This window comes from Dermacentor silvarum, chromosome 10 (assembly GCF_013339745.2).
Source record: "Dermacentor silvarum isolate Dsil-2018 chromosome 10, BIME_Dsil_1.4, whole genome shotgun sequence".
Classification (NCBI taxonomy): domain Eukaryota; kingdom Metazoa; phylum Arthropoda; class Arachnida; order Ixodida; family Ixodidae; genus Dermacentor; species Dermacentor silvarum.
In genome coordinates, this window is record NC_051163.1 from 77,516,357 (window position 1) to 77,534,605 (window position 18,249).

Genomic DNA, 18,249 nt, shown 5'->3' on the forward strand with positions numbered 1-18,249 from the left:
CTGGGCACGATAAATAAATGATTGATTGATTGATTGATCGATTATTATTATTATTATTATTATTATTATTAATCGAATATTTGTCATTCTTAAGCGACATGAGATATTAAGTTTGCGCAGAGTCCGCTTGGTAAAAATAGCAAATGAGGCTCATGTACCTTGACACATCAAGCTGTCATTCAAGGCAGCTTTTACTGCAGGTCTCCCGTGTCGTGTATTTATATGGAACGCCCAACCACTAGGCCTCCTCTGTCTCTCCGGCTGGAAGCACTGTCAGAAGGAACAGATGTCCCCCTTCTAGAGAATGTCCTAATGGCCCCAACTCGGCTTCCACCGCCTTGGGAGTGGCAGACTATCGAATGTGACATCTCTTTCGTAGGAATATCAAAACAAGCACCTGAGGCACATATACATTCACACTTCCTTGAGCTTGAGGAGAAGTACTCTTGTGCTGAATTTTATACAGACGCTTCGAAGTCTTCTGCTGGTGTTGCTTACGCAGCTCTAGGACCATCGTTTTCACTATCCGGTACACTTAATCCATATACCAGTATTTTTACGGCCGAAGCATACGCGATCCTTTCTGCAGTAAAACACATAACGCAAACGAATCTCACTAGGGCAATTGTATTCACGGACTCATTGAGCGTAGTCCGAGCCCTAATGAGCTTACGAAAACATAAAAACACTGTCTTTAACGAACTCTTTGGATTGCTATGCTCAGCTTATATAGGGAAACAAGTCATCATCGTATGCTGGGTACCTGGACACAGTGGCATAAAAGGTAACGAAGATGCTGACGAGAACGCTACCTCAGTAGCTTTTAGCGACGCTGACATAAGCATACCCATCCCAGCCACAGACATTAAACCATACTTGCGGCATAAGCTGAAGAAGCACTGGCAGAAACAGTGGGATACCCAGGTATCCAATAAACTGCACTTAATCAAACCTAAGTTAGGGCACTGGATATCGGAGAAAACAGCACGATACAAAGAAGTGCTCCTTTGTCGATTAAGAATAGGTCACACCTTCGGCACCCACTCTTACCTACTGACTGGAAGTGATCATCCGTCATGTCGAAGGTGTGGCGACAGGCTTACAGTTCTCCATGTCCTTATTCAGTGCAGGGAAATAGAAAGGGAGCGTAAAAAGTACTTTCAGTTTGCATATCGCCAGCATATTCCACTTCACCCAGCATTCTTTCTAAGCAACGAACCGCTTTTTAACTTGAAAACAGTTTTTAGCTTTTTAGTTGAAGTTAATGTCCTAGAAATTATTTGGCCGGGTCATGTGTAGCACAGCCTCCCCTTCGAGGCTGTAGCTGCAGTGACAATTAGTCTTTATAGAACATGCCTCTGAGCTCCCTACTTCAAGAGCCCTGTGGAGGCTTTATCGTAGTGAAACTTTTATGCACCTTTTACTTTATCATGAATCATTGTCATTATATTTTACGCAGTTTACAGCGACCCGTTCTTAGGCCTCTTTACAGCCACATTACTTTTACATTTGTAAATCAATTTAATCACTTGATTCATAATACATAAAGAATTCATTACCATTCGTCATGGCGCTCTTTGGCCATAGCCGGCCCTTGCGCCATTAAACTCCACACATCAATCAATTATTTATATGGAACCCAATTCAAGGCGTTATTATTATTATTATTATTATTATTATTATTATTATTATTATTATTATTATTATTATTATTATTATTATTATTATTATGTAAGCGTGAAAATATGTTCACGCTACATTGGAATAACATGTATCTAATTTTTTTCTTTGCACAATTTTTTGTCGGCATTAAGGTAACGTCTGTATGTATATACGCTGACCTCATCGCTGTTGCCGGCGCTGCCGGGCCTAGTCACACAAGCCATTCAGGCTTCGACAGGCCCGCCTACTATGTATTTGTTCTTGGTGTGCATAAATAAATATTATTATTATTATTATTATTATTATTATTATTATTATTATTATTATTATTATTATTATTATTATTATTATTATTATTATTATTATTATTATTATTATTATTATTATTATTATTATTATTATTATGTGCGTAGTACCGTTCCCAATTAGGCATCCAGGCTGTAGTGGCTCTACTGCTATATGTATCCAAATATCTAAAGTCAGTTGGCAACTATGTAGCGTAATTGTTGTTGCAAACCCACTCTATGCAACCGAATCTATATACACAGTTGGCAACTCTGTAAGTACAACAATGGCGGATTAAAGCAGTGTCTGTTTCAATTAGAGTTTCACTAGTGTCCGTCATTATCCAGTCAATCGTGACATATCAAGGCACCACAATGGTGTCAGAAGGGGTCAGAATTTCACGTAAACTGAGTCAGCTCAAGCACCGCGGCAAGAACGCCCATAGCAACCAATAGGAGTAGAAGGAAAGGGCTCACATGCTCCCGCCATTTCTTACCTTCAACCGCCATGCAACGGATGCCAGCGACATGAGCGTGGAGTGAGCGAAGTGGGTCGACAGGTTAGAAAATTTTCTCGTTGCGCACGACATCGCTGGATATGCTCGCAAGAAGGCATTACTTCTTCACCACGCTGGACAAGGCGTTCACGAAATCTATCGATCCCTTCCCGACGGCTCCGCGGTGGCAGCCATAGACTGCACAACGCCAGGCGCGCGGAGACCGACGCCGGAATACGATGCAGCCAGAGCGAAACATGACGCTCACATCACACCGCGGATCAACCCTACCTTCGCTGTTTACCAGTTTCGCCAAGCGCAGCAGAACGCCGGTGAGTCTCTCGATGCTTTTCATGCTTGGCTCCGTCGACTTTCTCGTCACTGCAAGTTTGCGGATGTTGACCCAGAGCTATAAAAGGACAAATTGTGATATATACCAGCATCATCTTCGTGATTACAAAAATACGCCATGCAGTTGACCTTCCAAGCATCCTCAAGCAGGGAAGGGTGTTTAAAACGTCAAGCGCGAGATTGCTGAAATTGAGAAGAGTGAAAACAATGCATAATCAGCTCACACGGTGAGCAACAATCTGTAAGGTGGCAAAGAACAGAAGCGACGCAATGGCAAACGCCGACAGTCCCGCCTCACTAGAAACTGCTGCAACTGCGGTAGCAAATGGCCCCACGAACGTGGACGAACCTGCCTACCCTGCGTCGGGTAAAACTTGCATGGCCTGCCGGAAAATAGGACACCTTGCTAAAGTGTGCATGTCAACAAAAAAGAAAGCCCGCACCGTTCCTAAAGAAGACAGCCGGAATACCAGCAGCAAGGCAAGCAGTGAAGAGCTTCACTTGTACAGCTATTACGTAGTATACCTTTGGTTCATCTGCACGAGCGGTCATCAAATTTAATAACTTACCACTCACATTCACGATAGATGCCGTTGCAATTGTGCATCTTGTTGGCAAGGCAGACTTTCAGAAATGCTTCCCGAATATGCAAACCACAAAAATATCTGTGCAGATTTTCTCTTACAAGATAATGTTGCCACTGAAGATTATCGGCAATGTCTCTGGCAACATAACGTACGAGGACGGTTACAAAATAAGATATTTTTGTCGTCCGACTGTTCACCACTCCTAAGCTTCGAAGCTGCATCCAAGCTTGCTCTAGTTCGCATAACATAACAGTTTAACACCATACAGCAGAAAACAGAGTGGTTGTGTCGTTCGCAGACTTGTTCAAAGGAGTCGGAAAACTCAAGGATCAGCAAATTCATCAGTACGTTAATTAAACTGAGCCTCCCGTCACTGACTCACACCAACGCATACCTTTTGCGGTACGTGTGCTTGTTGAGAAGGAACTTCACCGCCTCTCCAGATAAAGAATGTCGTCGAGTCAGCTCGTTGGCCCTAAGCCTTGGCTCTCCGTAATTGTCATTGTTCCCAAGCCGCATGACCCTAACGACATAAGAATGCGCATGCAGATGCGTCTGGTAAGCACTGCCATTCAGCGAGAACGACGTTTCTGCCCTACTCTAGATGACATCATCGTCACACCCAATGGAGTTACGGCCTCCTCGAACATTGACTTGAATGGGTCACCACTTAGCATACCGAATGCTCTGAACGGCAGTGATAACATTTTGGTGTTCGGCAAAACAAAACATGAACATGACACCACCTTACAAGCTGTCCTACAACGCCTCCGTGAAGCAGGACTGGCACTTCATGCAAAGAGGTGCCCCTTCTACCAACATGAAATTGTGTTCTTTGGACTCGACCTTTTTTTTTTGCAGCGGGCATTCACCCAGACCCTCAGAAAAATTAAGCATTTCTCCAGGTCCCAACACCAAAGTCTCCTCAAGAGTCTCTCCTTGGCAGGATGAACGACTAAGGTCAATTTCTCCTTGACCTTTCAGAAGATCTCACATAGCCACGGCGAGAGCTCACAATAAAACACGCAATTTGGCCGTGAACCCAGCGTCCTCAAAATGATCTCACCAAGCTGAAACAAACCATGTCAGGTGCATCAAACCCTGGCTATTTTGATCCATCGAAGCCTACTGATCTTGTTGTAAATGCAATCCCGTATGGACTTGGCGCCGTTTACTCGCAGCGCAGCGACACAAACATTTCAGTAATAGCTTACGCGAGCAGAGCGCCTACTCCAGTTAAGTGTCGCTGTTGCCACATTGAACGAGAGATGCTTGCAGGTGTTTCGGGCACTGACCACTTTCGACTTTACCTAGTTGGAGGCAGCTTCTTATTATTCACTTACCAAAAGCACATGCTCAACATCCTGCGGAATCCGAGATCGTCACCATCGGTTCGAGTTCAGCGCCTTGCATTTCGCCTGCAGAAGTACGCATTCGAGGTCCTACGCACTAGAGTGAACAGAAACCCACCGGACTATCGTTCGATGCATAAAGTACCCGAGCAAAAGGTTACCCTGGAGAAAAAGTTCCAGAGGTGTATGTCAGTTTCATCCACAACCGCCGCGGTGGCTCAGTCAACTAGGGCGTTGCGCCGCTGAGCACGAGATCGCGGGATCGAATCCCGGCCGCGGCGGCCGCATTTTGATGGAGGCGAAATGCAAGAACGCCCGTGTGCTCGTGTTGTAGTGCACGTTAAAGAACCTCAGATGGTCAAAACTAACCCGGAGCCCTCCACTACGGCGTGCCTCATAATCAGAACTGGTTATGAGGCACGAATTTGCTAAATAGACAAAAGTAGACAAGCAACTACAGCTGCTTACGAAAGCCTTTAAGCAACCTTAGCAAAATGTCTTGTTATGCCCAGAGCTACGACCATTTGCCGCTATGTAGGCAGAGCTCACAACAAAATACAAATGCCTCATCCTTTGAGGAAGTCGTTTAATTCTGCTTACCACTAAGGTTTATGGAAATTCAATGTTTATTCAGATATAGGATTTGTCACTCATACAGAGTAGAAAAAATAAGAACGATGACACGTTAACAAAACTGTTATCTTTACAGATGCATATCCCCGTTTACAACGTACTCCAGCCAGAACCTTGGAATGTAAAGAGGATCAGAACTAGCTTCGGCCACCAAATGTTAAGGTTTTGTTCACCGACGCTGTTGAACCAATACACAGAGAAAATGGTTTCGATCTATGTGTCCTGCCTTTAAAAAACCTGCCCGAAATATTTGTATGATAGGCTTACTTGCTGTGACAAGTTCATGTTCTCTTTTGTTTTATCTTTATCCTACCTGTTTCAAAAACCTGAATGAAATCTTTTCGCGATAATTGGTTTATGTGATCTGATATTGTGGTATTTGTGTCTTTGTGTACAAATTTATTTTATTTTTATTTTTTCCTTTCAGCGTTATGTAAAACGCGTGCTTTAAGACAACCGCTACGAAGCTGCCCTGTGTATAAGGTGGCCAAGTTATTCTAAGGCTGCAACCTGCAGCCTTGTCGCCTTATCATTCTCGCAACTTAGTTGCAGAATAAAATTCAATTCGATTCAATTCACTCTTCAAAACATGCCGCGGCATCGTTAACACTTACATCGTTAAGTTGTTTGGTCTTAACGGCATCGTTAAGACCAAACTACTTCTCAGACAAAATGTCTGGTTCCCTGACATGAACAGTCTGGTGCGCACAATGGTGAAGAGCTGTATCCCATGTCCAGCTGCCGTGCCATAACGAATTCAAGAAACACTTGCTCTTGCAGCACCACCAAAAAGGCCCTGGGAAGAATTGTCAGTCGACTTCTCTGGTCCGTTCCCACATGGAAAATACGACATGGGAGTAATAGATGATTGTTCAAAGTACCCCGTAGTGAAAATCCTAAACTCCGCAAGTGCGCAAAGCGTAATACTTGCTCTTAGAGCAATCTGCGCCCCGTTTGGCATTACGCATCAAATAAAAATATATAATGGTCCTCCGTTCCATGGCACAGAATTTTAAAAAATTCCAAAAGAACTTGGTTTCAGACAGCACAGATCCACACCCCTGTAGCCACAGGCAAATCGGGAAGTGGAACAATTTATGAAGACGTTAAAAAATTTATGAAGACAACAGCAGGAAACTCAAACACAGATTGGAAAGTTAAGCCGAACTTGCTCCTACTGTAATATCGCTTCGTAAAACAAGGAACATCTGCAGGGATGCCATATGAACTGTTGTTTGGCAGACCCATGAAGAATATCCACCTGCACTACTCCCCTCTGTATGCTGGGAAGACTGACTACCGGAACATGCAGCCACCTGAACTCCAGAAACTGACACAGCGCTGTATAGATGCAGAGAAATGCTCGACACAATCAGTTCCGCATCGGTTAGCGTATGCCAACAACAGCAACGTAAGCAAGCTCACTTCCTACTGCGACCCCATACCCTACGCTATCATCGGTATCCACGGATCCGAAATAAAAGCCACCCGATGCGTCAAATATACAATAGCCTCTTCCAGAAAGAAAGAGCACTGGATGTCGTGCTGCCACCATCACCTTGTCTGGACAGTCACCCTCATCGACTGCAGCCATGCCTACAAGTGGCCCCAGTTCCCCTGTGCAAGGTACCAACTATAACCGGTGGTACCCTTTGCGAGACGGAAATCATGAAGGTGGTTTCACACGTAGGTGTGGGAACTGTCAACCCTCATTTTAATTTCTTCTGCAGGAGAGTAAATGTAGTGTCTCTTCTGCTATATATAGCCAAGTATCCAAATCCAGTTGACAACTATGTAGCGTGAATGCTGTTACATATACCCGCTCTATCTAACCGACTCTATATACGCAGCTGGCAACCCTGTAAGCACAACAATGGCTGATTAAAGCAGGTTTGTTCCAATTGCATCCGTCATTGTCCAGGCAATCGTCACAATTCCGGTCATAAGGCAGGAAACTGAAGATCTTTTAAACAATAAGCAACCGTTTTCACTTATATGGGGCACCATGGCAATGACAGTAGTGAAACACAGGAGCATCATGTTACCAAGTGCACGTACAGTGTTCTGTTCACTGAAGGAGAGAAGCGTGATACTACACTGCCGCACATCGTTTTAAAGTCTGAATGCAATCATTGGGAGACTTACCAAATAATAACTCGACACAAATTCGTATAAATGCTGCCTAAAAGCGAGCCATTCTTATCGAATCACTGGAATTTATTCAGCATAAGTTCTCTGCTATGTGTGTTCGCTCTGAACCTAGTGCCTCTGTGTAACAAGCGCATCTCTTCCGCGGCATAATCATACGAAGCTGTCCTAACTCTCCTCGTTCTGTCTCCCTTAAGGCTGAAATAAGTCCATTTTACATATATTCAAAAAACGAACATTTCACAAATTTGAATACTGAATTCATCAATCGAATACCACAGAAACAGAAGTGACTGTTCGATCCGCATTCGAAATTTTGAATATTCGCACATCTTTCATATAAACGCTTTTGAGCACAGCTTGGGTATTCTGGACAACCTAGGTTCATTGCATGTGCTCTAGCCGTTACTAGACTATGACCGAATAGAGATAAACGGCAGATGTGGTGGATGCATTTGGGTAAGGTATGCACCAATGAAGCATACTGTGTCAGCGTTGCAATAAATGTGGACTGTTGTGCATTACCTTCAACTTTTGGTGTTTCAACATGTATATTTTACCCCTAGCTTGACTACAGGCATGTGTTATTGTTTTTAATGTAGTGACAGAAACACGTGCAGATGTTTGGACATATTGTGAATCATGTTGCGTTATTCTCTAGCTACGGAAAAATGTATTTTTGTGTTGTTTGCAGAGCGTTCATCAACAAGCATTAGGTGGACGTTGCCCGCCAGTACATGAAGTGTTTGCTTATGTCATGCGTGATACGGTACTCTCGTGCATGCTAATATAGCAGCTTGGCTTTGTTCTGCATTTTTTACAAATATGAAAATCAGGAAATTTGCAATCGAAATAAATTTGTACGGCACTTACGTTGAAGAGTGCTTATGTCCAGGCTGCAAGCTCTATGGCAGCACTTTACTGCTGTTTGAGGACCATTTTTTTTCTTAATTAAGGTGCGAAAAATGTATTTAATAGATGTCATGTTCAGAGACTATAGAAGAGCCTGCACCAGTACTCACTAATCACACTTTTGATGCACTGACTAAGCGCTTGCAGGAGCGTTGGCAGATTTGTTTAAAAGAGGAGTCAAAGCGATAAAAACTCGGGGAGTAAATAATTTATGCTCATAGCAATGAAGCTTTCTTATTTAAAAAAAGGCGCTTCAGTTTTATAAAGCAAGTTTGGCATGAATCAGCGAATAATGAACCAGCGAGTAATTATTTGTAATAGATATATGAGATCATGATATTTTGGTTAGTTTGGATATTTTGGTTAGTTCCTGGCCTGAATATGGTTTTTGATACAAAGGGGAAAAAGCTTGTGTGGGTGTGTTAGTGTTTGTGCTGACTTTAACAGTTGTCTTTGTGCTGTTACAGATGTTCTTCCAACAAAGCATTCACGAAGTTGTATGCCTCGGGCTTTGCCAGGAATCCAGCCCACCAGAGTCCTCGGGAAAAGCATTCATTTGTTCTTTTTTTTTTTGCTTGATGACACAGCAGTTTCATATTAGATTGATTGATAATTGTGATGGTGCTATGACTATTTACTTATTGCGAGCCACGTTCTTCTCTGGAACCTGTGTAATAGCACATTTCTTTCTCCCTTGTCATTCCACTAAAATCGTGAGGAAAATAAACGGTTATATTGCCGACTACGACGTAATCATATGGGTAATGAAAGACAATGTAATGTAATTACGGAGAATGTAATATGTAGCATGGAATGGTGCATGTCTTCAGACATCTGTTGAATAGTTTGTTCATGTGTGTGATCGTGTCAATGACCGAAACACTAATTGGTGGATAATCAACCTTCAATACTATGTAGTTTCATTTTTACAATGCACTAATAGACATGACCCTTTTAATGCACAGAAATGTGGCTGTGTTCTCCTCCACCAGCAAATGTAGGGTCAACATAACCTTTGTAAATGCTGTGTTTTTGTTATTTTCATGTTTCTCACTTTCTTTTTTGTTCATTTCTTTGATCCAAATTCATATTTTATTTCACATGTTTCTTGTGTTGTAACATCAGTTGGTGTACTTGTTTTGCTGCATTGTATAAATCTTTCTCTGAAAAAGAAGCGTAATAGTTTATTAGGGGAGCATGTACGTAGTACAACGTTACTTACACAAAATTATTCGACTATTTAGGCATAATATCAAAATTGCATGCAACATCAAACCTCTATGTATTGGCTGCAGGAGTTCGTATCAAGAATAGTTATTTATTTATAGAGAGGTAGGAACTTCTGCACGACACCTACTGCGTCAGTGCGCTGTTGCCACGACAGTAATACTTGGGTTGGGATGTCCAAGATTATCATGCATTTAGCCTACAAGCACGGCAATCCTTGTGGTTGCCATATGCAGCGCTTTAGTTTAATCATATGTTTGACGCATCATTCGCATTGCCTTCTTGTTCTCCCTGTGACTTTGCAGGTTCCTTGACGTTTGGGTCCCTGGAGCAATATCAGTCGCTCGTGCCTGTACACAACCGGCTGTATTGGTGCCGGCAGTGCTCTTACAAGTCCTGGGACAAGAAAGACATGACAAGACACCTGCGAACACACACAGGCGAGCGCCCATTTAAGTGCCACATGTGTTTGGGCGCATTCGCGAACAGTTTCAACCTCAAGCGGCATGTTCGCAGTCACACAGGAGAGCGCCCCTACCAGTGCCAGCAGTGCCCCGACACATTCACTGACAGTGGCCACCTGAAGCGACATGTGCGCCGCCACACAGGAGAGCGTCCCTTTCTCTGCGTGCAGTGCGGCGCGTCCTTCTCGCGGAAGGAAAAACTCTTGTACCACATGTCCAGGCACAAAGCGAAAAAGCCATAAAAGTCAGGGACTTGCCCTTCTTTTTTTTTTGTATCAACTGATTGATCCACTTTTCTTGGGTGGCAGAAGGTGATTTAAATAGTGCACCGAGAGATTTCCCAGCTATCCCATCATATCGTACGTTCGCCTTCAATGTAGATTTTTCTAGAACCTGTTTATAACTGTACAAATATATTTTTGATAGCTTGGAACTTATGGGGAGAACTTACGTGTATACGAAGAATTGGGTGGGCTTGAAACACGTGGTTTGTCCAGGCAAGGAAAGTGAACTGACAGCGTTTTTCTTTTCATTAGTTTTGCCATACAGCCTGTCAGAAGCTCGCTTCTCGCCGACCAGCAATGGACCGTCCAGCAGGCCCACGAAGCGGCCGCCAGGTATTCCCTGTCGGTCCCTACGTGGGAGACGCCCGCTACGCCCTAAGCGCGTCCTGCAGTACCTAAATACAGTTTTTCCAGTCCAGTCCATGCAGTCTCAGAATCGTGATGTCCCTTGGGGGGGGCTTCGGTCTAACGTGCCCGGAACCGGCTAGCTAAGATCTAAGGAGACACGTAGCTCGTCCCCACTCCGCCGCGCACGCAACGGGGTGCCGCGGCTTGTTCGCTCACTGACCGGCAAGGTGTAGAGGTCAAGGTGTAGAGGCAAGGTGGAGACGTGTAGAGGTGTAAGGTCTAGCCGTGGACCAAACGAATGGGAGTTTATTTCCTGTTAGGCACAAAATACGTGTACAAGACGGGGGTTACGGCACTACGGGTGAGAGCTCCCGGGAAGTCCGCACCGCCACACAGGCGCTTCCGAGCTAGGTTCGCCACACAAAGGAGACCGTATTGCTCAGAGGGGCGTGGGAACAAGTGGGTCCGCACGTCCGACAGCCAAGAGCACCGAAAGTGAATCTGGCATGCGAAGACGGCCGCGTACCTCGGATGCTGAAGGAAAGAGATGCCGAATAGAGGGCGAGAGGGGCCCGCTCCTCGGGCGCTGTTCGTACGCGCGGCGCACGGCGTAACGTGAGCCGCGCGCGTAAGCAAGGAGGCTCCGCGTCGCGCCGGCGCCAGCGGCTGCGAGGAATGTACGCTATCCAAATAAGGCTGGAATGGTGTGCCCCCAGCGATCGCACAGGCGAGTGGCCCAAGTTGCGCATCAACCGGAGAAGGGGGGTCTAAAGGGGTCCCCACATCCTTTTCTGAGGGGCGCGGCTTTGCACTGTGATTATTCTGCTGCTTTCGACTAACCTGTCATCTAGTGGGCACAGGTCGAGGCTCTATAGAATGCAGTTGTGAGATGCTGTTTTATGCGGTACATTTAAAGTTGCTGACATGCCTCTTGATTAAGCACTCGGCTGGCACGCAATGGACCCGCGTTGTAATCTTGAGGTAGTTTGAGATCTTTGCTAAATGCGAGAAGTATCTCTGACTGCCCTACCACACTTTGGTTGGTTTTTGTAATATCTTTACAATGAGTGCGTCAAACATTAAGAGAATATAGTCCTTACAAAAAAAATGTACCCGGGTTTGCAGCTTGGCAAGCGAGAAACTATCCTCAGCACCACCACGCCAAGGGTTGAGAAGGGGTGGGGCATACATGCGATAGCGAGAGCGGAAGAGTACCGCCATCTTCGCGCTGTCACGATAACCAGGCGTGTGTGCGGCTCGGGCGTTGGAGGGTTAGTATATGTTTGCAGAGACGTGCAGTGTATTTGGCTGCAAAAGCGACGAATCCAAACGGGCGTGCAAACACGCCCCCTTCAGTCGGCTGTAATAGCATGCACAACTCACGTATTGAAAGTTAGAATGTTTCGAAAGGCGCGTAGTGTGTTTCACTGCAAAAGCGACAAACCTAAACAAACCAACGGCCATGCTCCATTCATTCGGCTGTAAAGTAGGTATTCGCAATGTGCGATTGCTCTATTAAAGATTAGACAATGAATGTAAATGGTTTATCTGGCAATTTTTCTGGCAGCCTGCAGCTGATTTCTAATGTTAGCTACACCCATAGATATCATCCCAACAGAGGAAAAATGTTATAATATTTATAACTGCAGAAGTAAAGAGCCGAGTTGCATGCAAGTACATCTGGGCAGGTACACATGAGATGTTTTCCAATCGCGCAAATACCCCTTTGAGATACAATATATTCAGGGCAATTTTCAAACACTGCGGGATTTTCAGTATTGTATGGTGCTTTCACATCTCGCCTAGTGTCAGTGCTCATTTGTTCCAGCAGTCCATAACCACATAATTTTATTGCGACAGCAGTTGCAGTGTCGAAACTGAATTCACTGCATAACCGGAATTTGCTGCGACCAGAACTAGAGGCGCCGTGGCCTCCGCCATCATTTCAAATGGTTTCCTTTCAAGCTATTCTAATGCCACATCATGTATAAATAAAATATTGGAACCCAGCAAAACAACATGTTGCTCTATTTAACTAGCTCCACATTTGCGTGGAAGGAACACAACAAGACCTGCAGAAGAAATCGTGATACACCTTACACAGTGGTTATTACTATCAGGTCCCATTTTAAACATGTGCTTTCTGCAATCGTACATATTAAGTACGGGTTCTTTAGGCTTCTTTTTCTTCTGCATTATAAGTTCTAAGATACTGGTGCGTTGTAACGACGCCCGGACACTCCTTCCTCATGGCTTGACGTCTGGCGTTGCTAGATGGCTGGTGTCCGAGCGTGATGTGCCATGGACATGGAGACCAACCGACCGGGAAGGATTGATGACATAGCATTGTAAAAATTGAACGAATTATTTAGAAGATGATAAAAATTGAGATGCGAAGGGAGAGATTGAAGTGCATGGCGGGACCGCTAAGTAACCCCTGGTTCACCAGCGCTGGTCATCACTCAGAGTCGCGTGACAGCGCTGCTGTATTTCTATTGTGACACGTGACAGACGCACTGTCGTTCCCAAGGCGCGGTGCCTGGTATACAAGAAAAGGTAATCATTTATCTGTCATGTAGACATCTATTTTTTTTTTTACGAAAGTCGATGTCGTCGCTCTGGTGACCTGCAGCGTGTTACTATTCTTGAGCATATGCCGATCCCATTGGAATATGGTTTTTGCCGTGGTCACTTGTCACGCCGCGCAAGACTATATTCGGTCTAGTTGGCTCGTCCATCGCGATACCGCCACATTGCGCACTTCTGTGCAACGCCAAGGTTGAGAACCTATCTGCACAGGCGTCATGAGGTTAACATTGAGCTGTTTTAAGCGAGCGAGGCTTTATTTATTTTTTTAGAAATGGGGAAGACTGGCACGACTTACGAATTAATGTTATTAACCAAAACCATTAAAACAAAGACATCATTACGCAGTAGTAAATATATGCAGCGAGGCATTTGCAATTCACTTGCAAAACAGAAGAAAAAAAGATATTACGAACAAAGAAACACATGTGAGGGTCCCAAGAAAAGTGTGCCAGCTATCTTTGTGATAGTACTTTCTTATTCTAGTTAACATTCTCCCCCCCCCCCTAATTATTTTTTCACGATACTCGCGATCTGTGAAGTTTCTCATTCACTTTGACATAAGCTTGTACTGCACCCCACCTACAGTCTGTCTTGCGTGTGACCCTTAAAGGCCAACTGCAACAAAATTTGGCTAAATTTCTTAAAAGTTAGTCGTACACACCACTAAAGGCAATCTTGGCAAAGCCGCGGAGCTGTTAATTGCTTACTTTTCTTGTTAGCATGCACCTAAGCAGACAACGGGTGCACCTGGTGGCTGTCGCGATGACGTAAGTCACAGTACGCCGCCTCCGAGACACTGGGCGCCGCGGGCGCCCCGCACATCATGCAGGAGGTCATCTCGGAGGTCATACCTAAGAGTCGCGTGCTCTAGGTCCCGCGTCACTTCCGGCGAGCGGTAATGGGGGCGTTCCCCCCCCCTTTTTTTTATTGAATTCCGGCATCCGCCCTTTGTCCGCTATTGGGCTGTGCAGATCATAGATTACCAACTTGGCCGGTCTCACACCTTGTTTCGGTATCAAAAACGGCTATTTTCGCGCAAAATCTTTGTCACGCAGCCGCTCGTATTTCAAACGTTAAATTTTGCACGGAGATACCTTTATATGTACATTATCATAAACTAGCGTTAAATACGCTTTTCGGAGATAGAGGGAAACTGGAAAAGCGGTTACTTTAACGAAAACAACATTTATTTAGGTAAAAGTAAGACGGGGAGACTGGAATGCGGCGTCTCACTCGGTGCGTAGCCGTCCCTCTTCTGCCCTTCTTTCCCGCGCACACCCACGCGCACGGGAGGGGTTCACTCCGGGCACTTCAGGTTCAAGTTACAGTGGCGCCGAAACCGCCGGCCAGCCCCACTCGCACAGAACTGGCGCCATCTATGAGCGCCTCGCACACCAGGAGCGCACACACTAGGCTCTTTACGTGGTGCAAGCTCTCGTTGCAAATGGCCTCTAAGAGGAAGCTTCAGCTCGGAGTTAACTGCGATGCCACCTTTTTAAATAAGTGTAAAACACAGAAATACTTCAATGAGACAACCGCTGAACCAGTTCGAGTTAAGTTTATTGCATTTGAGAGGAAAAGGTAAATTCTAGTGATGTTACGAAACAATGCTTTAATTTAGGCGTTTAAAAGTTTTACAGAAATTCCTGAAAATTGGTAAGTTTCAGGGAGGAAGAAGAAGTCGCCGAAGGGAGCGGCCGCATCTCACGTCGGCTCCGTTTTCCAAAGAATTTCGCAGTGATTATCAGTCATTCACTCGATGAATTTAACACCAGCGTACGCAGGAAGTCACCAAGGTTCTACTGGCAGCATATTCAAGGTGGGAAACGACTTCCTTCTGAATTAGAGAGGTCTTGACCCACGCCCAACCGGCACCACGCTAACCCTTACCGGAGTAGTCCGCACGCTGGACGTCACCAGCCACCCGAGGGGTCACAATGATGCAAGTCCAAGTGAACGGGGAGGACATCTCTCCCGAAGAGTTTCTTGAGGGCAACGGTTGGTGCACCATCAGATACAAGACCCAATCTAACCGCGAGACCGCGCAGAGCAACACCCAGAACGGAGCCCACTCCCACACCGGCGAGGGAGCGAACGGCAACCGACAGCGTTCGCGTCAACAGCAGCGTAACGTAAAGCAGCAAGTCATCAGGAACAGCAAAATGCCACTACTCCCACGAAGTGACTTCAAGATCGTGATACGACCAAGAGGAGGCCTCGACGTTGCCACCACCGGAACCGTGCGCCTCGCATCGGCCATTTACCGGGCGGCCAACGTGCCGGCGCAAGAAGCAGGGGAGGACACCGTGTGTTCCAACAACCGCCAAAACATCACTGTTGTGAATACACCCCACGCTACTCATGCCGCGAAGTATAGACAATTAGAAGCCATCACCATCGGTGATCGCCGCCACGAGGTCAGTGCCTACGAGACGGCCCCCGACTACACGGTGAAGGGAATAATCAGGGGAATCCCGTTGGAGGAGGACGCCAAGTCTATTCACACCAACATCATTCATGGACGCAACCCCCACGCCGTGGCAACCAAACGGCTCAGTAATACCAAGACGGTCATAGTGGCCTTTGAAGGACCGCGAGTGCCTTCCTACGTCAGGTACGGCGGCGCCCTCCTTCCCTGCGCCCTGTATCGTAAGCAAATCGACATGTGTCACTGCTTCGGAAGACTCGGTCACCGCATGGACGTGTGCCCCAATCCTCAGGACAAAGTGTGCCGTGGTTGCGACGCCATTAACCCAGGCCCCGACCACCAGTGCTCCCCCCGTTGCAAGCTGTGCGGGGGAACACACATGACGGCGGATCGCAACTGCCGCGCACGATACAAGACCCCCTACGTCGTGACAAAGAGGCAATGGGAACGACACAGGGCCGCCGAAGAGGCGGAAGAGGCCGCCAAAGCCACCAGCTCCGCCGGCAAGTCCCGCTCGAGATCCAGGACCCGCAGCCGAGGCCGCTCCCGGTCCCGGAGCCGCACCCCGGACTCCCGGAAGCAACGCCGGTTGCGCAGTCGCACCCCCAGAAGGACCGCAACGAGAGACACCGAGACCACCGAGAAGGTGAGCTGGGCAGATGCGGTCACCGGAAAACGAGCACCAACCGCGAAGGCTGGCGACAAAACACCCGCTAAGACAGAGACGAAGATAGCTAAATTAACACAGGCGATACAAGCGCTGCAGAAGCAAATAGAACACATGCAGACACAGATTCGTGCAAAAGACGAACTCATAGAACAACTCCAGCATGCCGTGAAAAGCGGTACTGATACAGAGGCCATGCAGGAAACACAAGAAGAACTCATAGGGAACGACGAGGTCGTATGCCCCGACACTAAACGCAGACCCACTCCCACAGAGAACACTCAGGAAACACAAGAACTCATAGAGGACGACGAGGTCGAATTCCCCGATACTAAACGCAGACCCACTCCCGCCCTTACAGAAGCAACACGACGCAAGCGCACGCGCGCAGCGATACGCGACGCGCGAATAGATGCACTCGAGGCTCGCTTAAGCAATCTCGAGGAAAGCATCATCGCGTCCATCACGCGTACCATCCAGCAGAGCTTGGAGAGCGTTCACCTCAGACTGTCCAGATTAGAAGCCACGAACAGCACGATCGTACCGTCGCATAGGGAAGCGGCGCAACACATGTAAAAACATATAAACATGGCCCGACACCCACCTAAACAAAAACACACAATATGGCAGTGGAACTGCAGAAGTTACCAAAACAAACGAGCGCACTTACAACAATACCTGAAAACGATCCCCGAACTCCCAGACGTCATCATATTGCAAGAAACGAACGGCCCCGCCAAACTCACGGGGTACCAGTCTATACCAAGCAAGGCGGAGAAACCAAACGTCACCACGCTGGTCAAGCGAGCGCACACAGCTATCGAACACGACACTAAAGTCAGAGACATTGAAAACGTCCTAGTAGAACTAATTCCACCACGCAAGACGCGCAACAGCATCTTCGTACTCAACATCTACAGCAGTCCCAGATGCCGCCAGCACCGCTTCCATGTTCTCTTCAAACGGGCAATCGACATCGCCCAAGGGCAACAGCTTTTCATTGGGGGGGACTTTAACGCGGTGCACACGGCGTGGGGCTACAAGCATGATCAGCCCAAAGGCACGCATCTGTGGGCAACAGTGCAATACACCGGACTAGAACTCGTCACCGACCCCGCGGCACCAACAAGGCAGGGCAACAGCGTCAGCACCGACACGACGCCGGACCTTACTTTTACGTGCAACACTCACCAAGTCACTTGGACAAACATTATGCAAGACTTGGGAAGCGATCACTACATCATTTGCATAACGGCAGAAGACGGCCCGCAGGAACACAATGCCGGTCGCCAAATGAAGATCACCAACTGGAATCAACTACGCAAACATCGTGACAAGCAACAGGTGGCAGACATCAAAGACATAGACCAATGGACCGACCAACTGCGGCGGGACATCGAGCGCGTGACGCAAACGATCCCGTCAAAAGCTGGGCTCGATACAATAGACTCCCGGTTACTGCACATGTGGGAAGCCAAGACCCACCTGCAGCGCCGATGGAAACAACAGAGACACAATAGGAGACTGCGTAAACGGATAGCGCAGCTCAACAAAGAAATAGAAAAGCACGCACTTACCCTGCAACGACAACAACTGGGAAGAGAAATGCGCGGAGATGGACAGTCAACTCATCACGCGTGGCATGTGGCAGATGCTGCGGTACCTGATAGATCCCGCCAACACCAAGACCACACACATGCAAGGCATATACAAAATCATACACGCTTACAGGGGAACGGAACAACAATTCTTACGGGATGCGGAACGCCTTTACATATCTCAAACGCCACCGCTAATACATCCGGACTACACGGGA

The 18,249-nt window shown here is 46.6% G+C and overlaps 1 protein-coding gene across 3 annotated transcripts in view; it reads right to left on the minus strand.

Moving 5' to 3' along the window:
- The window catches only part of LOC119466137 (uncharacterized), an 82,328-nt gene extending 64,320 nt beyond the window's left edge, over positions 1–18,008 (minus strand). For 2 of the 3 annotated variants that reach the window (XM_049657685.1, XM_049657684.1), the window contains exon 1: positions 2,444–2,471. In XM_049657685.1, the coding sequence (XP_049513642.1) occupies positions 2,444–2,456 (13 nt within the window). In that variant the 5' untranslated portion in view covers positions 2,457–2,471. Of the gene's footprint in view, positions 1–2,443; positions 2,472–17,624 lie in introns of those variants that run through there. The other variant, XM_037726628.2, reaches the window with a different exon arrangement.
- Between the last annotated feature and the right edge of the window lie 241 nt (positions 18,009–18,249).